Source organism: Juglans regia, chromosome 8, assembly GCF_001411555.2.
Source record: "Juglans regia cultivar Chandler chromosome 8, Walnut 2.0, whole genome shotgun sequence".
In the NCBI taxonomy this organism is placed as follows: Eukaryota; Viridiplantae; Streptophyta; class Magnoliopsida; order Fagales; family Juglandaceae; genus Juglans; species Juglans regia.
Window position 1 is genome coordinate 27,630,051 of NC_049908.1, and position 17,427 is coordinate 27,647,477.

At 32.7% G+C, this 17,427-nt stretch overlaps 2 protein-coding genes across 4 annotated transcripts; both read left to right on the plus strand.

Moving 5' to 3' along the window:
• Positions 1–878: 878 nt before the first annotated feature.
• Positions 879–6,948, plus strand: LOC108986245. 3 transcript variants are annotated; one of them, XM_035693475.1, is made up of 9 exons: positions 879–1,484; positions 1,607–1,759; positions 2,438–2,593; positions 3,379–3,528; positions 4,078–4,197; positions 4,383–4,640; positions 4,804–4,887; positions 5,381–5,733; positions 6,277–6,948. In XM_035693475.1, exons 1-9 carry the CDS (start codon positions 959–961, stop codon positions 6,886–6,888), a joined length of 2,412 nt encoding a protein of 803 aa, XP_035549368.1. In that variant the 5' UTR covers positions 879–958; the 3' UTR covers positions 6,889–6,948. The 3 variants fall into 3 exon arrangements, with proteins under 3 accessions (XP_035549368.1, XP_035549370.1, XP_035549369.1); XM_035693477.1 differs by having other exon boundaries at positions 5,384–5,733; XM_035693476.1 differs by having other exon boundaries at positions 4,807–4,887.
• A 4,792-nt stretch (positions 6,949–11,740) lies between these two features.
• On the plus strand, positions 11,741–17,278 carry LOC108986247. Its single transcript, XM_018958808.2, has 9 exons — positions 11,741–12,251; positions 12,383–12,535; positions 13,111–13,293; positions 14,148–14,219; positions 14,487–14,609; positions 14,746–14,976; positions 15,143–15,244; positions 15,415–15,758; positions 16,587–17,278. The coding sequence occupies exons 1-9, from the start codon at positions 11,750–11,752 to the stop codon at positions 17,193–17,195; spliced, it is 2,319 nt and encodes a 772-aa protein (XP_018814353.2). The 5' UTR covers positions 11,741–11,749; the 3' UTR covers positions 17,196–17,278.
• The last annotated feature ends 149 nt before the right edge of the window (positions 17,279–17,427 follow it).

Here is a 17,427-nt window from a genome sequence, read left to right on the forward strand (position 1 = left end):
TAAAAATAATTTTACAATCTGATCTACCACATCAAACCATATCAATTTGTTGATTTACTTTTGTATAATTCTTTTGTGTCTAAAGTATTTCTCTTTTTTCAAAATGACTGAGACACTTGCACAGTACTCTATTTCTACAAATATTATTTCTCCAAACACAAATACTTTTTAATTTCAAATCTTTAACTTTTTCATGTGATCATCACCTAATAATTACAAATTTACAACTTTTTCAAACTTCCAAACAAAACACAATAAACAATTCAATTTTTCAAATAAAAAACAAATATAACATTAACAAATTATATTATAATAATATTTTAACTTTATAATATTTTTATGCAATTTGTTCTTCCATTTTCAAAAACTTAAGAAAACATCTTAACTCAAACCATTTCACTACTATTTACAATTTCATAAACCGTTTCACTATTATTCATAGATTTCTCATCTCATCTTATTACCCAAATGAGGCTAGCTTAAATGTTCAATAAATATTGTTAAAAAGTAATGTTAGATATTGTCTTGGGATGATCTACAAGTGTCATGCACTCATTTTGAAAAAGAATGGAGTCTATTATTAAAAAATTAATTTTTTTTATGTAGATCTCATATTTATTCACTTTATTCAAATGAATGTGCGACACTTACGAACTCTATGACTGTAAATATCATTTATTAATCCACTTCCCATTCATCCATGGAATAATCTTTCTTTTTAGAAGTATATTTCCTTTTTATTTACATATCAAACAAAGTGCTGGTTTGAAAGTGTGAACGGCACAGGATTTGGTTTCTCGAGTATAAATCAACACGCAGTACCCACCAGCACTAGTAGTCTAGTAGTGTCATCGGCTGCATGCCATATATCCATATATCTAAATTTTGTCTGGCTTCCTAGCTTCATCCAAGCACTAGAATAGTAATCGTATACCTAGAATTGAAAAGGAGAGCAACAATGGATCCGACGATGACAGGTGATCTAATGAATCTAGAATTGGGGGACGTATTGTTCGAAAAGGCCATGAAAGGGAGATGGGTTGAAGTCGTCGATATATGTACGCAAAACCCATGGTCGCTGGTGGCCGGGATCACCAGGTTGAAGGACACACTGTTACACCTAGCTGTCTCCTACGGTCAAGTGGAGACGGTCCGAAACCTCACAGATATCATCATGTCCAGTCAACCAAATCCCGAATTGCTACTCGGGACTAAAAACGAGAGAGGGAACACCGCTCTCCATATTGCTGCACTAATGGGGAATGAGGCCATGTGTGACTGCATAGCAAGAGTTGATCCTCCAATATTAATCGGAGAACGTAACAATGAGGGAGAGACTCCTCTTTACACGGCAGTGTTGTTCGGCCAAAAACAAGCCTTCCAATGTCTCTACGATTTGTGTCCCGCAAATGAGCGCTACAGTTATTCCAGGAAAACACGTGGTGACACGATTCTTCACCGCGCCATTTCTGGAGACCATTTGGGTGAGTAATATTATTATTAATTGTATCTTTGTTTTCTTTTTTTGTGTATGATAAATATTACATTAATTAATTAGATGCATGGGTAAATATCGAATTAATGCTTCGTTTTCACATGTCGACAGATTTGGCATTGCGAATAATTGAGTTGTACGGGAAAGTACTGGTAAACGCAGTCGATGAGGATGGAATCACACCTCTCCATCTACTAGCGGACAAGCCTTCAGCTTTCCCAAGCGGCAGCCGCCTTGGATTTTTCCAACGAATTATTTATAAGTGTATGTACATATCACCAAGACAAATATTATTTCCTCTTTGAATTTATTTTCCTCTCTCCTTTTTATAATTAATATTGGCATTGCAATATATATATATATATATAAGATTTTACATAAATAAAATCATAAAATGAAGTGCTTTCATATACATTAGATTTATTTTACAATAAAAAAATAATTTTACTATTTAATATATCATATCAAATCACGTACATTTGTAAATTTATTTTTTTGAAATTTCCTTATAATTAAAACATTTATTATATATATATGTACATATATATATGCTAGCTTACAATAATATATGTTTTTGTTGTGAAAAATCTCATTGTGAAAAATTCTACTAATTTTTCTCCACACCACACACTAATACGTGATTTTTCATTTTTAATAAAGAGTACATATATTGATGCGTACGGCCTATAAAAAAAACATATTGTTGTGTAAATATGCATTTCAAATAAAAGGACAAGAATGATAACTGACATGTGTAGTTTAGGGAGGATGCATGAGTAGCATTTCTTTTTTGTTGTACATGATTATTATTATCCATTCCGTACTGAATTATCGGACTTCTCGATCTGGATTCTGGTGGGATAACATGAGTTTTTTGCTTGCATCATGACATCAATGTCGGATTATAATCATTCATCTTATCCGTTGTTGTTACTTTGAAAGGCATATATGTTGACGAGCACAAGGTGATGGAACCGGATGATCATTTTTTCCAGCGCTCTATGCGACCGATAGATCAAAGGAATCCAAATAATTATCCTGAGAACTACAGAACATGCAACGACTTCTATCGATTGTTTTGGAATTTCTTTACATTTTGTATGTAACTCATCATTTTTCTTCTCTCTTTTCTTAACAGCTGGTAATTAATTTTCATGTAGTTTACATCTGCTTAATTAGCAGAGAGTGCAGCGAAACAACTGGGGTTGTAAATGAACACAGCTATTCATGAACAGCCCGAGCTTAAGTACTGTAAAAACTTGAGTCGACTTTAAACATTTTATTAAAGGAAAATGCTTCTCTCAGAGAAGCTACGGATCTCAAGTGTTTTTCTTACTTAATGTTTAAGGAAGTGTTTTGGATGAATTTATGATTTTTTTTAAATGTTTAAATGAGTTTAAAAAATATTTGAAAAAAAAATAAAAAAGAGAAAAAAAAAATATATAATTTGTACTATCGGTACAATGTAGAGATCAGCTTTCTCTGTGGTCCTAGCATTGTCCTTTATTAAATGAGTCAAACTTATTTCAAACTATGCTTAACTTGTATAAGCTCGAATTATGATCACATCTTAATTTAATATTTAAAAAATTAAGAGGGAATTGTACTATTTCTGATGTACAGATAAATGTGGTTTAAGTTCCTTCGAATATATATACATCATGAGTAGTCTCGCGAGAATATATAGTTATGTATAAGTGTATATAATATGAACAACTCCCCAACTATTTATGTAAATTCAAAAAATACAACCGCGCTAGCTAGGAACAATTTTTTTTAAACCTGCTTTCATGTTGAGGGCATGCTTGTAGTTTTTTGTTATTTTGATTCATTTGCCATATATGCGCATGCGCTACTGATTGAACCTCTTTTTTCTCCTCAAGTACGACACGCAATGGGAAGAGAAGTACAGCCCGCTAAAGAGAACCCTGAAATCGCAATGGGATTACATGTTGAAGTACAGACTGAAGAGAACCCTGAAATAACAATGGGATTACATCATGTTGAAGTACAGACCGCTGAAGAGAACCCAGGCAAGCAACTTTGTAATATTCTCACGAGACAATCGTTAACTAAAGAATTTTATAAAAGTAAACTTATAAAATAACGTAATTTTAACGATTTACTTTATAATAAAAGTTACATCAGTTTATAAGTTTATTTTGATAAAATCTGTTAAAATATGTACCTTTCCATTAATCTGACTGTTTGTGATGAGTACAGTAAAATTGTTGAATTCGTAGTATGGAGCATGATTGTGAAGGTAATGCATGGGATCAGAAAACATACATATCATCATGTTCATGTATACATATAATAATTGTCAGTCAAATTTTCAAAGTACTATATCAAATTTTTTTAACAAATTAATGATCACATGATTAACTAGAACTTTTGAAATTTTTTATTTTAGCATGGATGAGATCAAATGGTCGGTTTATTGAAAGAATTATAAAAATAATATTCTTAAATTGACATATCATATTGATATTGTTATTTCATCATATCCATTTTATAATTATAAAATGGTTGTATTTATAGGCCTCGTAGATACATAAATTACTTGTACGTATCTTCTGCAGAATCCAAAGGCGCTACCAATGAAGCAGCTTGGAACCGTCGATTTTTTCCAGCTAATTATGACGTTTGCTGCAATTTTCTCAAGCTTGCAAACAGGATAGTGTTGATCGTTCTTGGAGGGGGTGTGTGTCGATGATCTGTAGAACTAACTACTTCTATTGGATTGTTCACAAATTTGATCCTGCTCTTACCTGGTTTTTTTTTTTGGTCCTTCTGATCATATCTACCTAATATTATACTTTTATATACTAGTATTATTATTATTTTTAATTTCTTATTTATATGATTTTGCGTGTTACATTATAAGGATTTCCCGCTATAAGGAAGATATACGAGGAGAAACAGCAGCACAAACTGTCTATTCAGATCATGGACCATCTTCTAGAGGGTGCTAGCATGTCGGAATTTTATCACGCTGGGAAGACGCCCTCACAACCGTCAGATATAGCCAAATATACAGTACCGGCCAGATCAAAAGACGATCTGCAGGAAACAGACGGTATAGACCCGATCAAAGCGATTAATACTAATCATGATCATTCTGAAGCTGATCAGAACAGAGAAGGTACGTATAACAATCGACGATCACTCATAGTTCTTTCTGATATGCGTACAAATTAATTAAGTTCCCAATTATAACTGCTATGAGTTTATATAGATAGAGGAGTTCATTTGAATCTTGTGCTTTATGTAATTTAATTAACTTAATTTCCTTTGTAAAAACTAAGAAGGCGAGGAAGGAAGGAAACATGAAGCTAGTAGACAGCAAACCAATTCTAGTGGAGGGATTAGTAGAGAGTCCGTACCGGATGGTAAGTACCTAGCTAATTCCAATTCCAAACTAAGTCGACAGCCTCATTTGGTTACACATATAAGACAAGATGAGAATCTGTAAACAGTAATGAAATAATTTGTTAATAGTAATAAAATAGTTTGAGTTAAGATGTTTTTATAAAATTTTAGAAAATAAGAGAGAAAAGTTGAATAAAAATATTATAAAGTTAAAATATTGCTAAAATATAATTTTTTAATATAATTTTATTTTTGAAATTTAAAAAAGTTAAATTACTTTTTATATTTTGTTTGAAAGTTTGACAAAATTGTAATGATTAGCTAAATGAAAAAATTGAAAAATTGAAATTGAAATGTTTGTGTTTAAATGATTTTTAGATGTTGAGATTAGATTAGATGAGATGAAACCATTTGTTAAACGAAACAGGGCCTCATGATAAGTCTCTCTTGATTGATCTAAAGATTTGTTAATGTTGTTGTTACAGTACTAAACTTTCTTTTTAATATATATAGCAGGGAAGAAAATAATGACGAAAAGTGAACCCGAGACTGCAATATTAATCGCTACTAAAAATGGTGTTAAAGAAATTGTGGAGAAAATTCTGGATTTGGTTCCGGTTGCCATAAACGATGTGAACGCAGAAAACAAGAATGCAGTGCTGTTGGCAGTAGAGAACAGGCAACCCCAAATATATAAACTCTTGTGGGAAAGAAATATCCCGAATAAATTAGACAGCGTGTTTCGTGTAGTGGATAAGAAAGGGAATAGTGCCTTTCATCTCGCGGCAAAGCTTGATGCAGCCTATAAGCCTTGGCTAATTCCTGGGGAAGCCTTGCAAATGCAATGGGAGATGAAGTGGTATGAGGTATGTACGTACGCGTACACACACACACATATATAAGAATTATATATACACACACGTACAACTTATAAATTGGTAATAACGTTTTGTCAGGTATATGTGTGTTCCTATTCTTGAGCCGCACTTAATTAATCATACCCTTATATTTGTTGATCTTGAATATATTCAATGAGAAATTATATTCTTTATTCTATTAATTAACTATTATTACTTCATGTTACATCATAGGATAATAAAATGATTTAAGAATAATATTTTTTTAGAAGTGTTAGTGTAATGATAAAGAGATTTCATAAAAGTAAATTTATAAGTTAATGTGGTTTCATGTGATGTATTAAATTTATATTATAATAAAAGTAGTTATACAATCTGACATACTACATTAAGTTACGTTAATTTGTGAATTTATTTTTATATAATCTTTTCGTAATTAAAATATTTCTAATCTTTTTTATTCTCGATTAAGAGATCATTTAAAGGCTAGTTATATACGTTTATAGACACAGAGAACATACCACCAATAAATGCTTGGCTTCATGCATGCAGTTTGTGACCACGTCCATTCCCTCTAACTTCGTTCACCGCTACAACAACAAGGGCAAGACCCCTGAGGAAGTGTTCATCACAACTCACAAGAACCTTGTCAAGAAAGGTGGTGAGTGGTTAACCAAAACCGCCCAATCCTACTCCGTCGTCGCAGCACTCATTGCCACCGTGGCCTTCGCCACCTCCACCACAGTGCCTGGAGGCCTCAAGCAGGATACCGGCAATCCAACGCTGGAAAACAAACCCGCGTTCCACCTCTTTGCCATCTCATCACTTGTTGCGCTCTGCTTCTCGGTCACGGCCTTGGTCATGTTCCTTTCCATCTTAACATCACGAACTCAAGAGAGAGATTTTGGAAAGGACTTGCCTAGGAAGCTTTTGATAGGTTTAACGTCGCTGTTTGTTTCCATAGCTGCGGTGTTGACTTCGTTCTGCTCGGGACATTTCTTTGTGGTACAGAATAATGATCTCAAGTACGTAGCATTTGCAGTGTATGCAGCAACATGCCTGCCAGTAACTTTTTTTGCTGCAGTGCAATTTCCGCTATATTTTGATCTTATACATGCTACCTTTACGAAGGTGCCACGACGAAGCTATAAGGCAACTCTCTAATTAATGTCCCTTTTTCCCATTTGTTTCCTTTTCCTTTCTCTTTTCTCTTTTTCCATTTTATCAAATAAAGTTGATCTCTCTATCATGTGCATATGTGTGATTTGTTTTTGACAAAAGAATAGAAAAAGAATCGTTTGTCATATCTTGTATGAAATTAATGTTGGGCTAGACTTCTCTGCAAATATTGGTTGTTCTATCTCGCAAAAATCGCCCGTTTATGGTCGCTTAGTATCATTGATAAAGAATGGGTTTTTGCATTTATATTGTACCTCTTGCTCTGAAAAACTACCAGCATATATAAATATAACTTTAGCTAGTGCATGCCATTGCAACTGCTAACTTGTTTCTTTCTTAAAAAAAGAAGGAAAGTGCAAGTTGAGTGAATTAATAATATAATACAAATAATTAAATTTATTTATTTCTATCTATCAGCCTCAATTTTTGGAATAAATTATAATTTTACATAATATCAGAACAGAGGTATGGATGAGTTCGAACTCTGATTCTACAACCTATTCTTATTTAATTAAATATTCAACGTGTTAGGAGCTACTCATTTAGGGAGAATCTAGCCCACAGTACGTGAGAACAGTGAGTGTTAAGAATATAAACTTTTAGAATATAAACATTCATAAGAAGCTTATGATCAAGAAGGAATAATAAACGTAACAAACTAGTTACTGGGTGCCATATTTAAAGAAAATTATACCCTAGCTAACAATCGAAACAGTACCTATGCATGACAGGTTCCGTTACACGAATAATTTCATAACCATGAGTGATAATGCCATGGATCCAAAAACGTACGGCTACCATGGGCATATTACTGGATGCTCCCATGGTAAGCCAGTAATTTCTTTAAATAATAATAAAAATTCTTATGGAGAAAAATTGCTTTATTTTATTATAACTTTCAGAGTAATATTGTGATTTAACCTCTTATTAATTATAATAAAATAATTAAGAACCTATATATAACTCGTCATTTTACTTCTTATTTAATATCCAATTATATATAAGCCAATAGCCAATAGCCAACAGCCTGTGGCTTGATGGCCCAAGACCCACATATCTAAAATAAAGATCATGGGTTTAATAATAAGGGATTTTGTTTGGAACAGGATAATAGAGTAGTATTGCGGGTTTTTTGTGGGATTCTCGAGAATCCAGTGAAAACTAGAGGAAAATAAGTATAAGCAGTTTTAAAAGGATCTGTACATATAGACTTATTTGGTTCTACGTAAAACATATTCGGGGCAAAAAGCTTTTTAATATAATTGGTTTTTGAAGCAGGAAAATATTGGGTGGAGGTAATGGGCTTAGCATATGGATCATAGGATGTACTAAAAGTAGAAGAAAATGAAACAGGGTTAATAGTAGGGATACTACCAAAAGTAGTAAACCTATTAGCAATATCAAGGGGAGTAGTAAAGGGGTATTCAGGCATGGTTAATTATTTAATAGCAGAAAATTCCTCAATGTTTTTGAGATCAGGAGCAGTTTGAGGAAAATCTCTGGCAACATTATTAATGATGTCCTCTGTGTGGGGATATCTATCCCACCATTTGACGAACCAATAATAGACTAATATATCTCCGTTCCATTTATAACTCCATTTTAAGATCCAATGAACCTTGTATTTTTTGCAAAAATGGAGGAAGTAAAAGAATTTTTAATTATAACTATCCATTTTGAAAGTAGTGGAAAAACACTTAATGGTCTTTTGAAGGTTATTAGGAAAGAATTCAGGAATAGGATCAAATTGGTGCCACCATCTCAGGAACCAAAGAGGGAAATCAATCTTGAATTTCTTGACAAAATTAAGAAACCAAGATGTGTCATCTCTGAGGTTTGGAGCAACATAAATTTGAACTAGGCATCGATATAGTCAAAGTAACAATAAACAATATCAGAATGTGGGAGATTTTTTGAAGAATGAATAATAAACATATATAACAAAGTTACTGCATTGGTGCCATATTTAAAGAGAATTATACCCTAACAATCGAAACAGTACGTACCTATATATGCATGCCAGGTTCCGTTACGTATACGAATAATTTGATAACCATGAGTGCTAATGCCATGGATCCAAAAACGTACGGCTACCACAGGCATACTGGATCCTCCCCATGGTAAGTCAGTAATTTCTTTAAATAATAAAAAGTCGAATGGAGAAAAATTGCTTCTTTTTATAATTATAACTTTCAGAGTAATATTGTGATTTAACGGCCTCTTATTAATTATATATAATAAAAAAAAAAACTCACTTTTTGTATATGGCGATTTTCACTTTTTCCAAAAACTTGAATAAGGCTTGTATATATCTAACATTACTTGGGCAAAAATAATTGAAAGTAGAAGGCGTAGTGATCAGCCTCCAAGACAGAGAGATCATGAGATATAGAACTAATTCGCACTAAATCTTCTGGGAGAAATGAATATAACAGTTTATCTCTGATCTGCATGTGATCATCTAAACACTGAACAAGATTATTGAATGAACTACAAGTATGCACAAGAAAAAGTACTTGTTCAATCTGCCCCGGTTTTAGAACATCTAAACAAATCGATCAAATTTACAAACTAGCTAGAAAAGCATATTAATGCATGATGCCTTTAAGATAATTTCATTTTTTTTTCCACTCTATGTATGATACTTCGCACCCACCAAGAAGATTGTAGAAGAACAAACAAAAACCCGAAAAGAAGAGAATTTTTGTATTTAAAATTTTATGATGAAAATAATCAGTCTTTACATATTTTGTGATAATTTTGATGATGAGCGAAACACATCCAAGCATAAATTCAAAATTAATAGACGGCTGTAAACAAAAAATAAATAGATTAATCTTATATATATATAGACAAAGCATACCTCTGGATTGTGGTAGAACAAGATGGCCACGGACACCATTTCTAATTGCTCGAGTAATTCCAGAAATAATGTTAAAGTTGATCTTGCGCGCAAGTACTAGTGGTTGTTTCCTTAAGTGAAGAAGCGTTTTTCTTGGAATCATGAATTGGATGAATGTTTTACAATCGAGTAAATTAATTAGGATAAAAGGAACGACGTCACTCTTGGCCAGCTTTTTGAGTTGTATGAGATATTATTAGAGATGTACGTACGGGATTGAGAGGGGAAAAAGTGAGGACGTGAGAGATATTTTTTGGCACGAACTTGTAATTTTTGTCTCAAAATATTTTTTGAAACAGTGATATTACGACGATCTTGAGACATTTTATTTTCATCCTAATACAAAAATTCAAACTTTTGAGACGAAAAATTTCATTCCAAAAGGCATGATCTGTTGTAGTGCTTGTTAGTGGATTATTTTCTACTTCTCATGTTGATCAGATTTCGTTATCAGATATTTTTGTATATAATTTTTAATTTTCTTTTTTCAGGAGTCATGAACCAGGAAATGAACAATAACGGCCAGATTGATTAAGAAGTACTACAACGAAAAGAAATTAAAAAATAATAATAATAATTAAACACTATAAAGTATGTTAAAGAAAGAACAAGTTAGGCACCTTGGGTAATCTCGGACATGAAGTATCGTGTTTTGTCTGTTAATCAAAATTATATCCTTTGCTTCTCTTTTTAAAAAGTGAGAATAAAATTATTTTGTTTAAAAAGAAAAGAATTACATACCGCGGTGTGTTGATCAAAAGCAACTTGGAACATACTTTCCTTCGAGGCCCAAGTTATTGCATAGGATAATTTATATCTTTAATATCTCCGGCCCGCTCAAGATTCAAGATAGTAATTTACATATCAATGTCACTTTTAAATTTTTATTCGAATTTCGAGAGCTCAAGTATAAGATAAAAGCATATTTAATGTCATATATGTCTATTATATTTTTGCTGTCCATATAAATATTTCAAATGGCTTTAAATTCCTATATTGTATTCATTCTAATTAGATGCATCATTATATTCATTAACAATGGTTGGTACTGTATATAGTCCCATCGATCATTAAACTTATTTCTCAATAATTATGGGTTACATATTTATCCAAGATCAACACGTCATGTTAAGATTGATTCCTTATAATTTTGAAGAATCAAATACTTTCTTCATTTGATTTTGAGAGGTCTATCTCTATGAATTATATATATATATATATATATATATATATATATATAATATTTGAGTAATAAATTGTAAGAAACTTTTCAATGATTGTGTTCAAAGTTAGCGTGTGGGTATGTATGGGTAGTAGCCCACTTTTCAATGATTGGGTTTTATTAGACTTTTTTGTTTAGCTTCATGTTTAACTCCCTTATTTAAAAATATATTTTTTGAGCTTTCAAATTTTAAATTTTTTAAAAATTAAAATTAAAATTAAATCATTCACGGGTGATTTACGTCAATTTTATTTTACTAAAAGCATTACCAAAATTGTAAAATTATATCATTCACTGTTGATTTACTAAAAGTTTAAAAAAATAACTAGAGAGAAAAAGTTGAATAAAAAATATTATAAAGTTAAAATATTGTTAGAATATTATTTTTTAATATTATTTTTATATATTAAATTTGAAAAATTCTATTATTTTTTGTGTTTTGTTTAAATGTTTGAGAAAGTTAATAATTATGTAATGATTAGATAAAAAGTCAAATATTTGAAATTGAAAAATATTTATGTTTGATTAGTATTTGGGAAGTAATTATGAAAAATTTTGAGAGGAGATAAAATTTACATAGGAGCTCGCTAGAACTCCTGTTATTGGCTGCTCTCGATATATATATATATATATATATATATATATATATATATATATATATATATTCCCTGTTCGACCCTATTGTAGTAGGAGAAATGAGAGAGATGGATTTCGTCACATTCATGGAGCCACCGAGTCGGGAAATGGAGACGACCTTGTTTGAAAAGGCCATGTTAGGGAAATGGGATGAGGTCGTCAATATATGTACGGAAAATCCAATGGCTCTAGTCTCCAGCATCACCAGGTTACAGGACACAGCATTACACCTAGCTGTCTCCGACGGCCAAGAACAGACGGTCCGGAAACTGACAGAGATCATTTCGGAGCAACCAAATCCAGAAATGGTTCTTGGAGTTGCAAACAAGAGAGGGAACACTCCTCTCCATTTTGCTGCATTGATGGGGAATGTGGCCATGTGTAAGCGCATAGCAGTGGTTGATTCTTCATTGATTGCTCTTCGAAATCATGAGGGAGAGACTCCTCTTTTCATGGCTGTTCTCTTTGGTAAAAAAGAAGCTTTCCAATGTCTTGCCCAGATGCTTACGTTGGATGAGGTCTATAGTTGCTCCAGGAGGAAGAATGGTGACACAATCCTTCACAGCGCCATTTCAGGAGACCATTTTGGTGGGGATTCATGAAACTCATTTTCTATCTGATCTAGATCGATTTTCAAATGATAAACAATTAACGTAAAGTGATCTTTTTCCATCTGGTTATTCATTGATCCTAACCGACTAATATTGCTTCATATACAGATTTGGCATTGCACATAATTAAACTGTTTGGAGAAGGACTGGTAAACGCCGTCAATGAGGAAGGAATCGCTCCTCTCCATCTACTAGCCGAAAAGCCTTCAGCTTTCCCAAGCGGGAGCCGCCTTGGATTTTTCAACAGAATCATTTATCATTGTATGTATCACCGTATCATCACTGCTTATCATTTAAAGAAAATCAAAATCAAAATCAAACTACATACTCATGATCATGATTCAGGTCTATCCATTCTTTTTAGAGTAAGGATACCAATAAAAAAATTTCAGATAAATTAATTTTAATTGCACAAGATAGATATATATTATCATTCAACCATTATCGTTTATTTATCTTAATGATGTTGTATTAAATGGAAAGAAGATTATTCTTTTTAAAGTATTGCTACGTGATTTATTAAAAAAAATTTTAAAAATATATATTGAAAAAATGGCATCTGAAAATTAAAAAAAAAAAAAATGAAGACTAAAACCCTAGCTAGGGCTTACAATTCTATTATCTTTGTCTTCCATTTAATTTTTTTAATTGCGCAATTAACATGGTGCGAAAACTAATAAAGAGTTTCCAAATAATCTAATGCAAATTTGAAAGATGATGAAAGATATAAGGTAAAGGTTAAATGAATCATCATGTATAGCTAGCAATTCTCTTATATGATAATATGATTCTTTGTTTGTATGACATTAATTACGAGCTAATTGTTACTTTGGAAGGCATATATGTTATTAATGATGACCACAAGGACGTGGTACCACACGATTATTATGATCCCCAGCTCCCTATGCTACCGGTAGATCAAGGACGTCCCAAATATGAAAGGAATCGGCCAAATTATCCCGACAACTACAGAACATGCGTCAACTTCTTTCGATTGTTTTGGAATTTCATTACATTTGGTATGTATTATGTAACTGGCCGTTGTTTTTCCTTCTTTTCTTAACTGTGAATTTCTTATATATAAACATAGCAGGATGGCAAAGAGCACCAGCTGAGGGCAGAATAGAGCTATGAGCACGGTTCAGTACTATAGTACCGGCTTTAGCAGTTTAATGCAAAGCTCTCGACTAGATCGAGTTTGATTCATTAATTAACAAACAAATCAAGATTAAACAAAAAACTTTGGCTTCTTTTTTTTCCCCCAAACAAGCCAATGCAAAGCTATATATATATATACATGTGCACTTTCTAATGTAATATATATTTATATATACACGGATCAACTATTTTTATAAACTCTAACTTGTTTGTCGAAAAATTATAAGATGTAAGACACATATATAATCTATGTTGTCATAAAAAGTCATATAAAAAGTACGTACATGAAGATTACTTTCTGTTTAATTTTTATAAATTCATATTTAAATAGTTTAGCGAGCTAAATTAGATATGTAATCTCAGCATAATCAAGTTAAGAAAATAATAAAACAATAATGAATTTAAAAATATATATTATAATGAGAATAATTTATTGCGTTTAAGAAAATAACAAGTTAATCAATATTATTCAAGCAACTTGATCATGAAGAAAGTGGAACTCGTTCAAGAAAGTAAATGAACCAATTACAAATACAAAATATAGTTTGGTAGTTATAAGCTTGAGCTCGACTCACAATTGAATAAAAATAGCAAGGCCTAAACATCAATACAAAATAACGTACTGATGCATTTGTATCTATTATTCATTTGCTATGCGCTACAAACTGAGCTTCATAACCTCTCTCTCTCTCTCTCTCTCTCTCTCTCTCTCAAGTTCTAGTCGCCATCGGAAGGAAGGTTGGAGTACACGCGGATGAAGAGAACCAAAGACAGGGAGGAAATCCAGGCAAGCAATACGAGCATCTGATTCTACTCTTTGTTTGGCACGAGATATGCTAGCTAGGTTTACAAAGAGACTTATAAAAAATAAGTTTACACATCGATATCTATCACCTAATATTATTTCATAAAATATATTTTATAACAAAAGTATATATAATATTGTAGTACATCACTGTAGAATTTCTTGTTAATTATAACTCTATTTGTAGGTTTAACATTTGATCTCATGCATATTCACATTATAATGAATAACATGTATCTTCTTATACAGAAATATTCAAAGCCACCAATGAAGCAGCTTGGAGGTTTCAAATTTTTAGGGCTAATTATAATGGCCTTTTCTACAAATTTTTCAAGCTTGCAAACAGGATGATGCTGATCTTTCTTGGTCTAGGTATATATGTCAGTATACAACGTCAAAAGTTATAACTATTTCTACTGAGCATGCATTATTAGCTAGTACTATACTTTTAAAAAACAGCATTCATTTTTTTCAAAATTTAAGATATTTTGTGTATTATGTTAATAAGGACTTCCCACGATAAGAAAGATATATGAAGAGAAACAGCAGCACACATTATCGATTCAGATCATGAACGAACTTCTAAAGGGTGTTAACATGTACGAATATTATCACGCTGGCACGAAGCCCTCGCAACCTTTGGATACACTAGCCGGAGAAGATCAAGACGAATCAAATCCATATTCAAGTGTCTTGAGCGGTATTAATGGTGATTCTTTTGAAGCTGAGAACAGAGAGGGTAAGCCATGCACGATCCTAATTGATATATATATATATATATATATATATATATATATATATATATTTACTTCTTTCTGATCATTAATTAGCTAGCTAGCAATTAGTATTTTTGAGTGTCTGTGTGTGTGTGTTTTTGAGTTAACTTATCTTGTAAACATCAAAAGATGTGGAAGGAAGCAGTGAAATGGGAAGAAATCTTGAAGGTAGCGACGGCCAGCAAAACAGTCGTACCGGAGTGGGGAAAAAAGCTTCGCTTGAGGATCATGGTAAGTCCCTTTCCAATTGATGATCAGTATCCTTATATTTTGGTAATAAACCACTGGAGAAGACCCTTGTCTTCGGAGCATGGAGTTTTGTGTTATTTCATTTCATTCTCCTCTTCCAAGTTGTTATTGATGTTATTTTTCTGAACTTTTGCGTTAATATAATATTGCAGGGAAGGAAATGAATGCGGAAACGGAAAAGGAGACTGCTCTCTTAATTGCTGCTAGAAATGGCATTGCCGAAATGGTCGAGAAAATTCTAGAATTGCTTCCCGTTGCCATACATGACGTGAACGCAGAGAACAAAAATGTAGTGTTGGTGGCGGTGGAGAACAGACAACCGCATATATATCGACTCTTGTTACGAAGAAATATCCTGATCAGAGATAGTGTGTTCCGGGTAGTGGATAACGACGGGAATAGTGCCTTTCATCTCGCGGCCAAACTTGGAGCCTATAAGCCTTGGCTAATTCCCGGCGAAGCCTTGCAAATGCAATGGGAAATGAAGTGGTATGAGGTAATATATATAGTGTGTATATATATATATATATATACACACAAGAAAGAACAATATATGGTATTAGTTTTCTGTGATAATTGTTAAGAATAGAATGCAAATAACTAAATTTACCTTTTATCATCAGTATAAAGTTTTTGGATAAATGGTGATTTCAGATAATATTAGAATAGAGGTCCTAAGTTCAAACTTGACTCTAAAATTTATCCTGTTTAATTAAGAAGATTATAATGGAAAGGGTTTTGCTACTCATCATCCTCACACACCACACTTTTTTTATTTTTTAAAATTTTTATTTTTATTTTTTGGTTTTATTCTTCTTAAATTTATTGAATTCTTAAACTCATCATCCTTATACCATATATTTAGTAAGAGAAATAAAAGTGTAGTGTATGATGTGTAATATGTGGGATCATGAATATAATTTTTTCAATGGAAATAATTAAATTGACCTCATCAACCATCAGTTTAAACTTTTAAGATAAATGGTGATTGTTAAAATTCTTGATCAAAAATATTTTTCTTCTATTAGGTAACCTTTTATCCTTTCATCAGTTCGTCTTGACAAAGCCTCAAATTATTGAAATTTTATTTTCACTTTTAAATCATCTGCAAACCATTTCATGTCAGTTCAAGGAATAATGAAAGATAATGAAAGGAATGAAAAGATCATGATAATTAAAAAGTAAAAAATAATATTTTTCATTTTCGATTGCCATAATCATAGATGATCAATTGGGCCAATTAATTTTAGCATTATATATATATATATATATATATAAATATAAGATAACGCATATTGAATATTGCTTGGCTTCATGCATGCAGTTTGTTACGGACTCAATTCCCTCCAACTTTGTGCCCCGCTACAACAAGAAGGGCAAGACCCCGGAGGAGGTGTTCATCAAAACTCACAAGCGCCTCGTCAAGAAAGGTGCGGAGTGGCTAACTAGCACCTCCCAGTCCTACTCCGTCGTCGCAGCACTCATAGCCACTGTGGCCTTCGCCACCTCCACCACAGTTCCCGGAGGTGTACAGGAGGGGACAGGCACTCCAACGTTGGAAAACAAACCTGCATTCCACCTTTTTGCAATCTCATCACTTGTTACGCTCTGCTTCTCGGTCACCGCCTTGGTCATGTTCCTCTCCATCTTAACATCACGGCACCAAGAGAGAGATTTTGGGAAGGACCTGCCGAGGAAGCTCTTGATAGGTCTGACATCGTTGTTCATTTCGATAGCTTCGGTGCTGATTTCATTCTGCTCGGGACATTTCTTTGTGGTACAAAATGAACTAAGATATGTGGCATTTGCAGTGTATGCAGCAACGTGCCTACCAGTAACTTTTTTTGCTGCAGTGCAGTTTCCGCTATATTTTGATCTTATACATGCTACCGTTACGAAGGTGCCCCGACGAAGCTACAAGCCAACTCTCTAATGTCCCTTTTTTTTCCATTTTTTCCCCTTATCTTCTCTCTTTTTTCCATTTCATCAAATAAAAAGTTCTATTTGTCATGTTCCCGTATGCATGTATGATCGGCTTTTGACAAAAAATAAAAACTAGACTATTTGCTATGTACATGTTAAATTAATGCTCGACTGCTCTTTCTGTATGTTCTGTCTCGTGCAAATTATATATACCCTTTCGCCAATGGTCGATTTGTATTGTT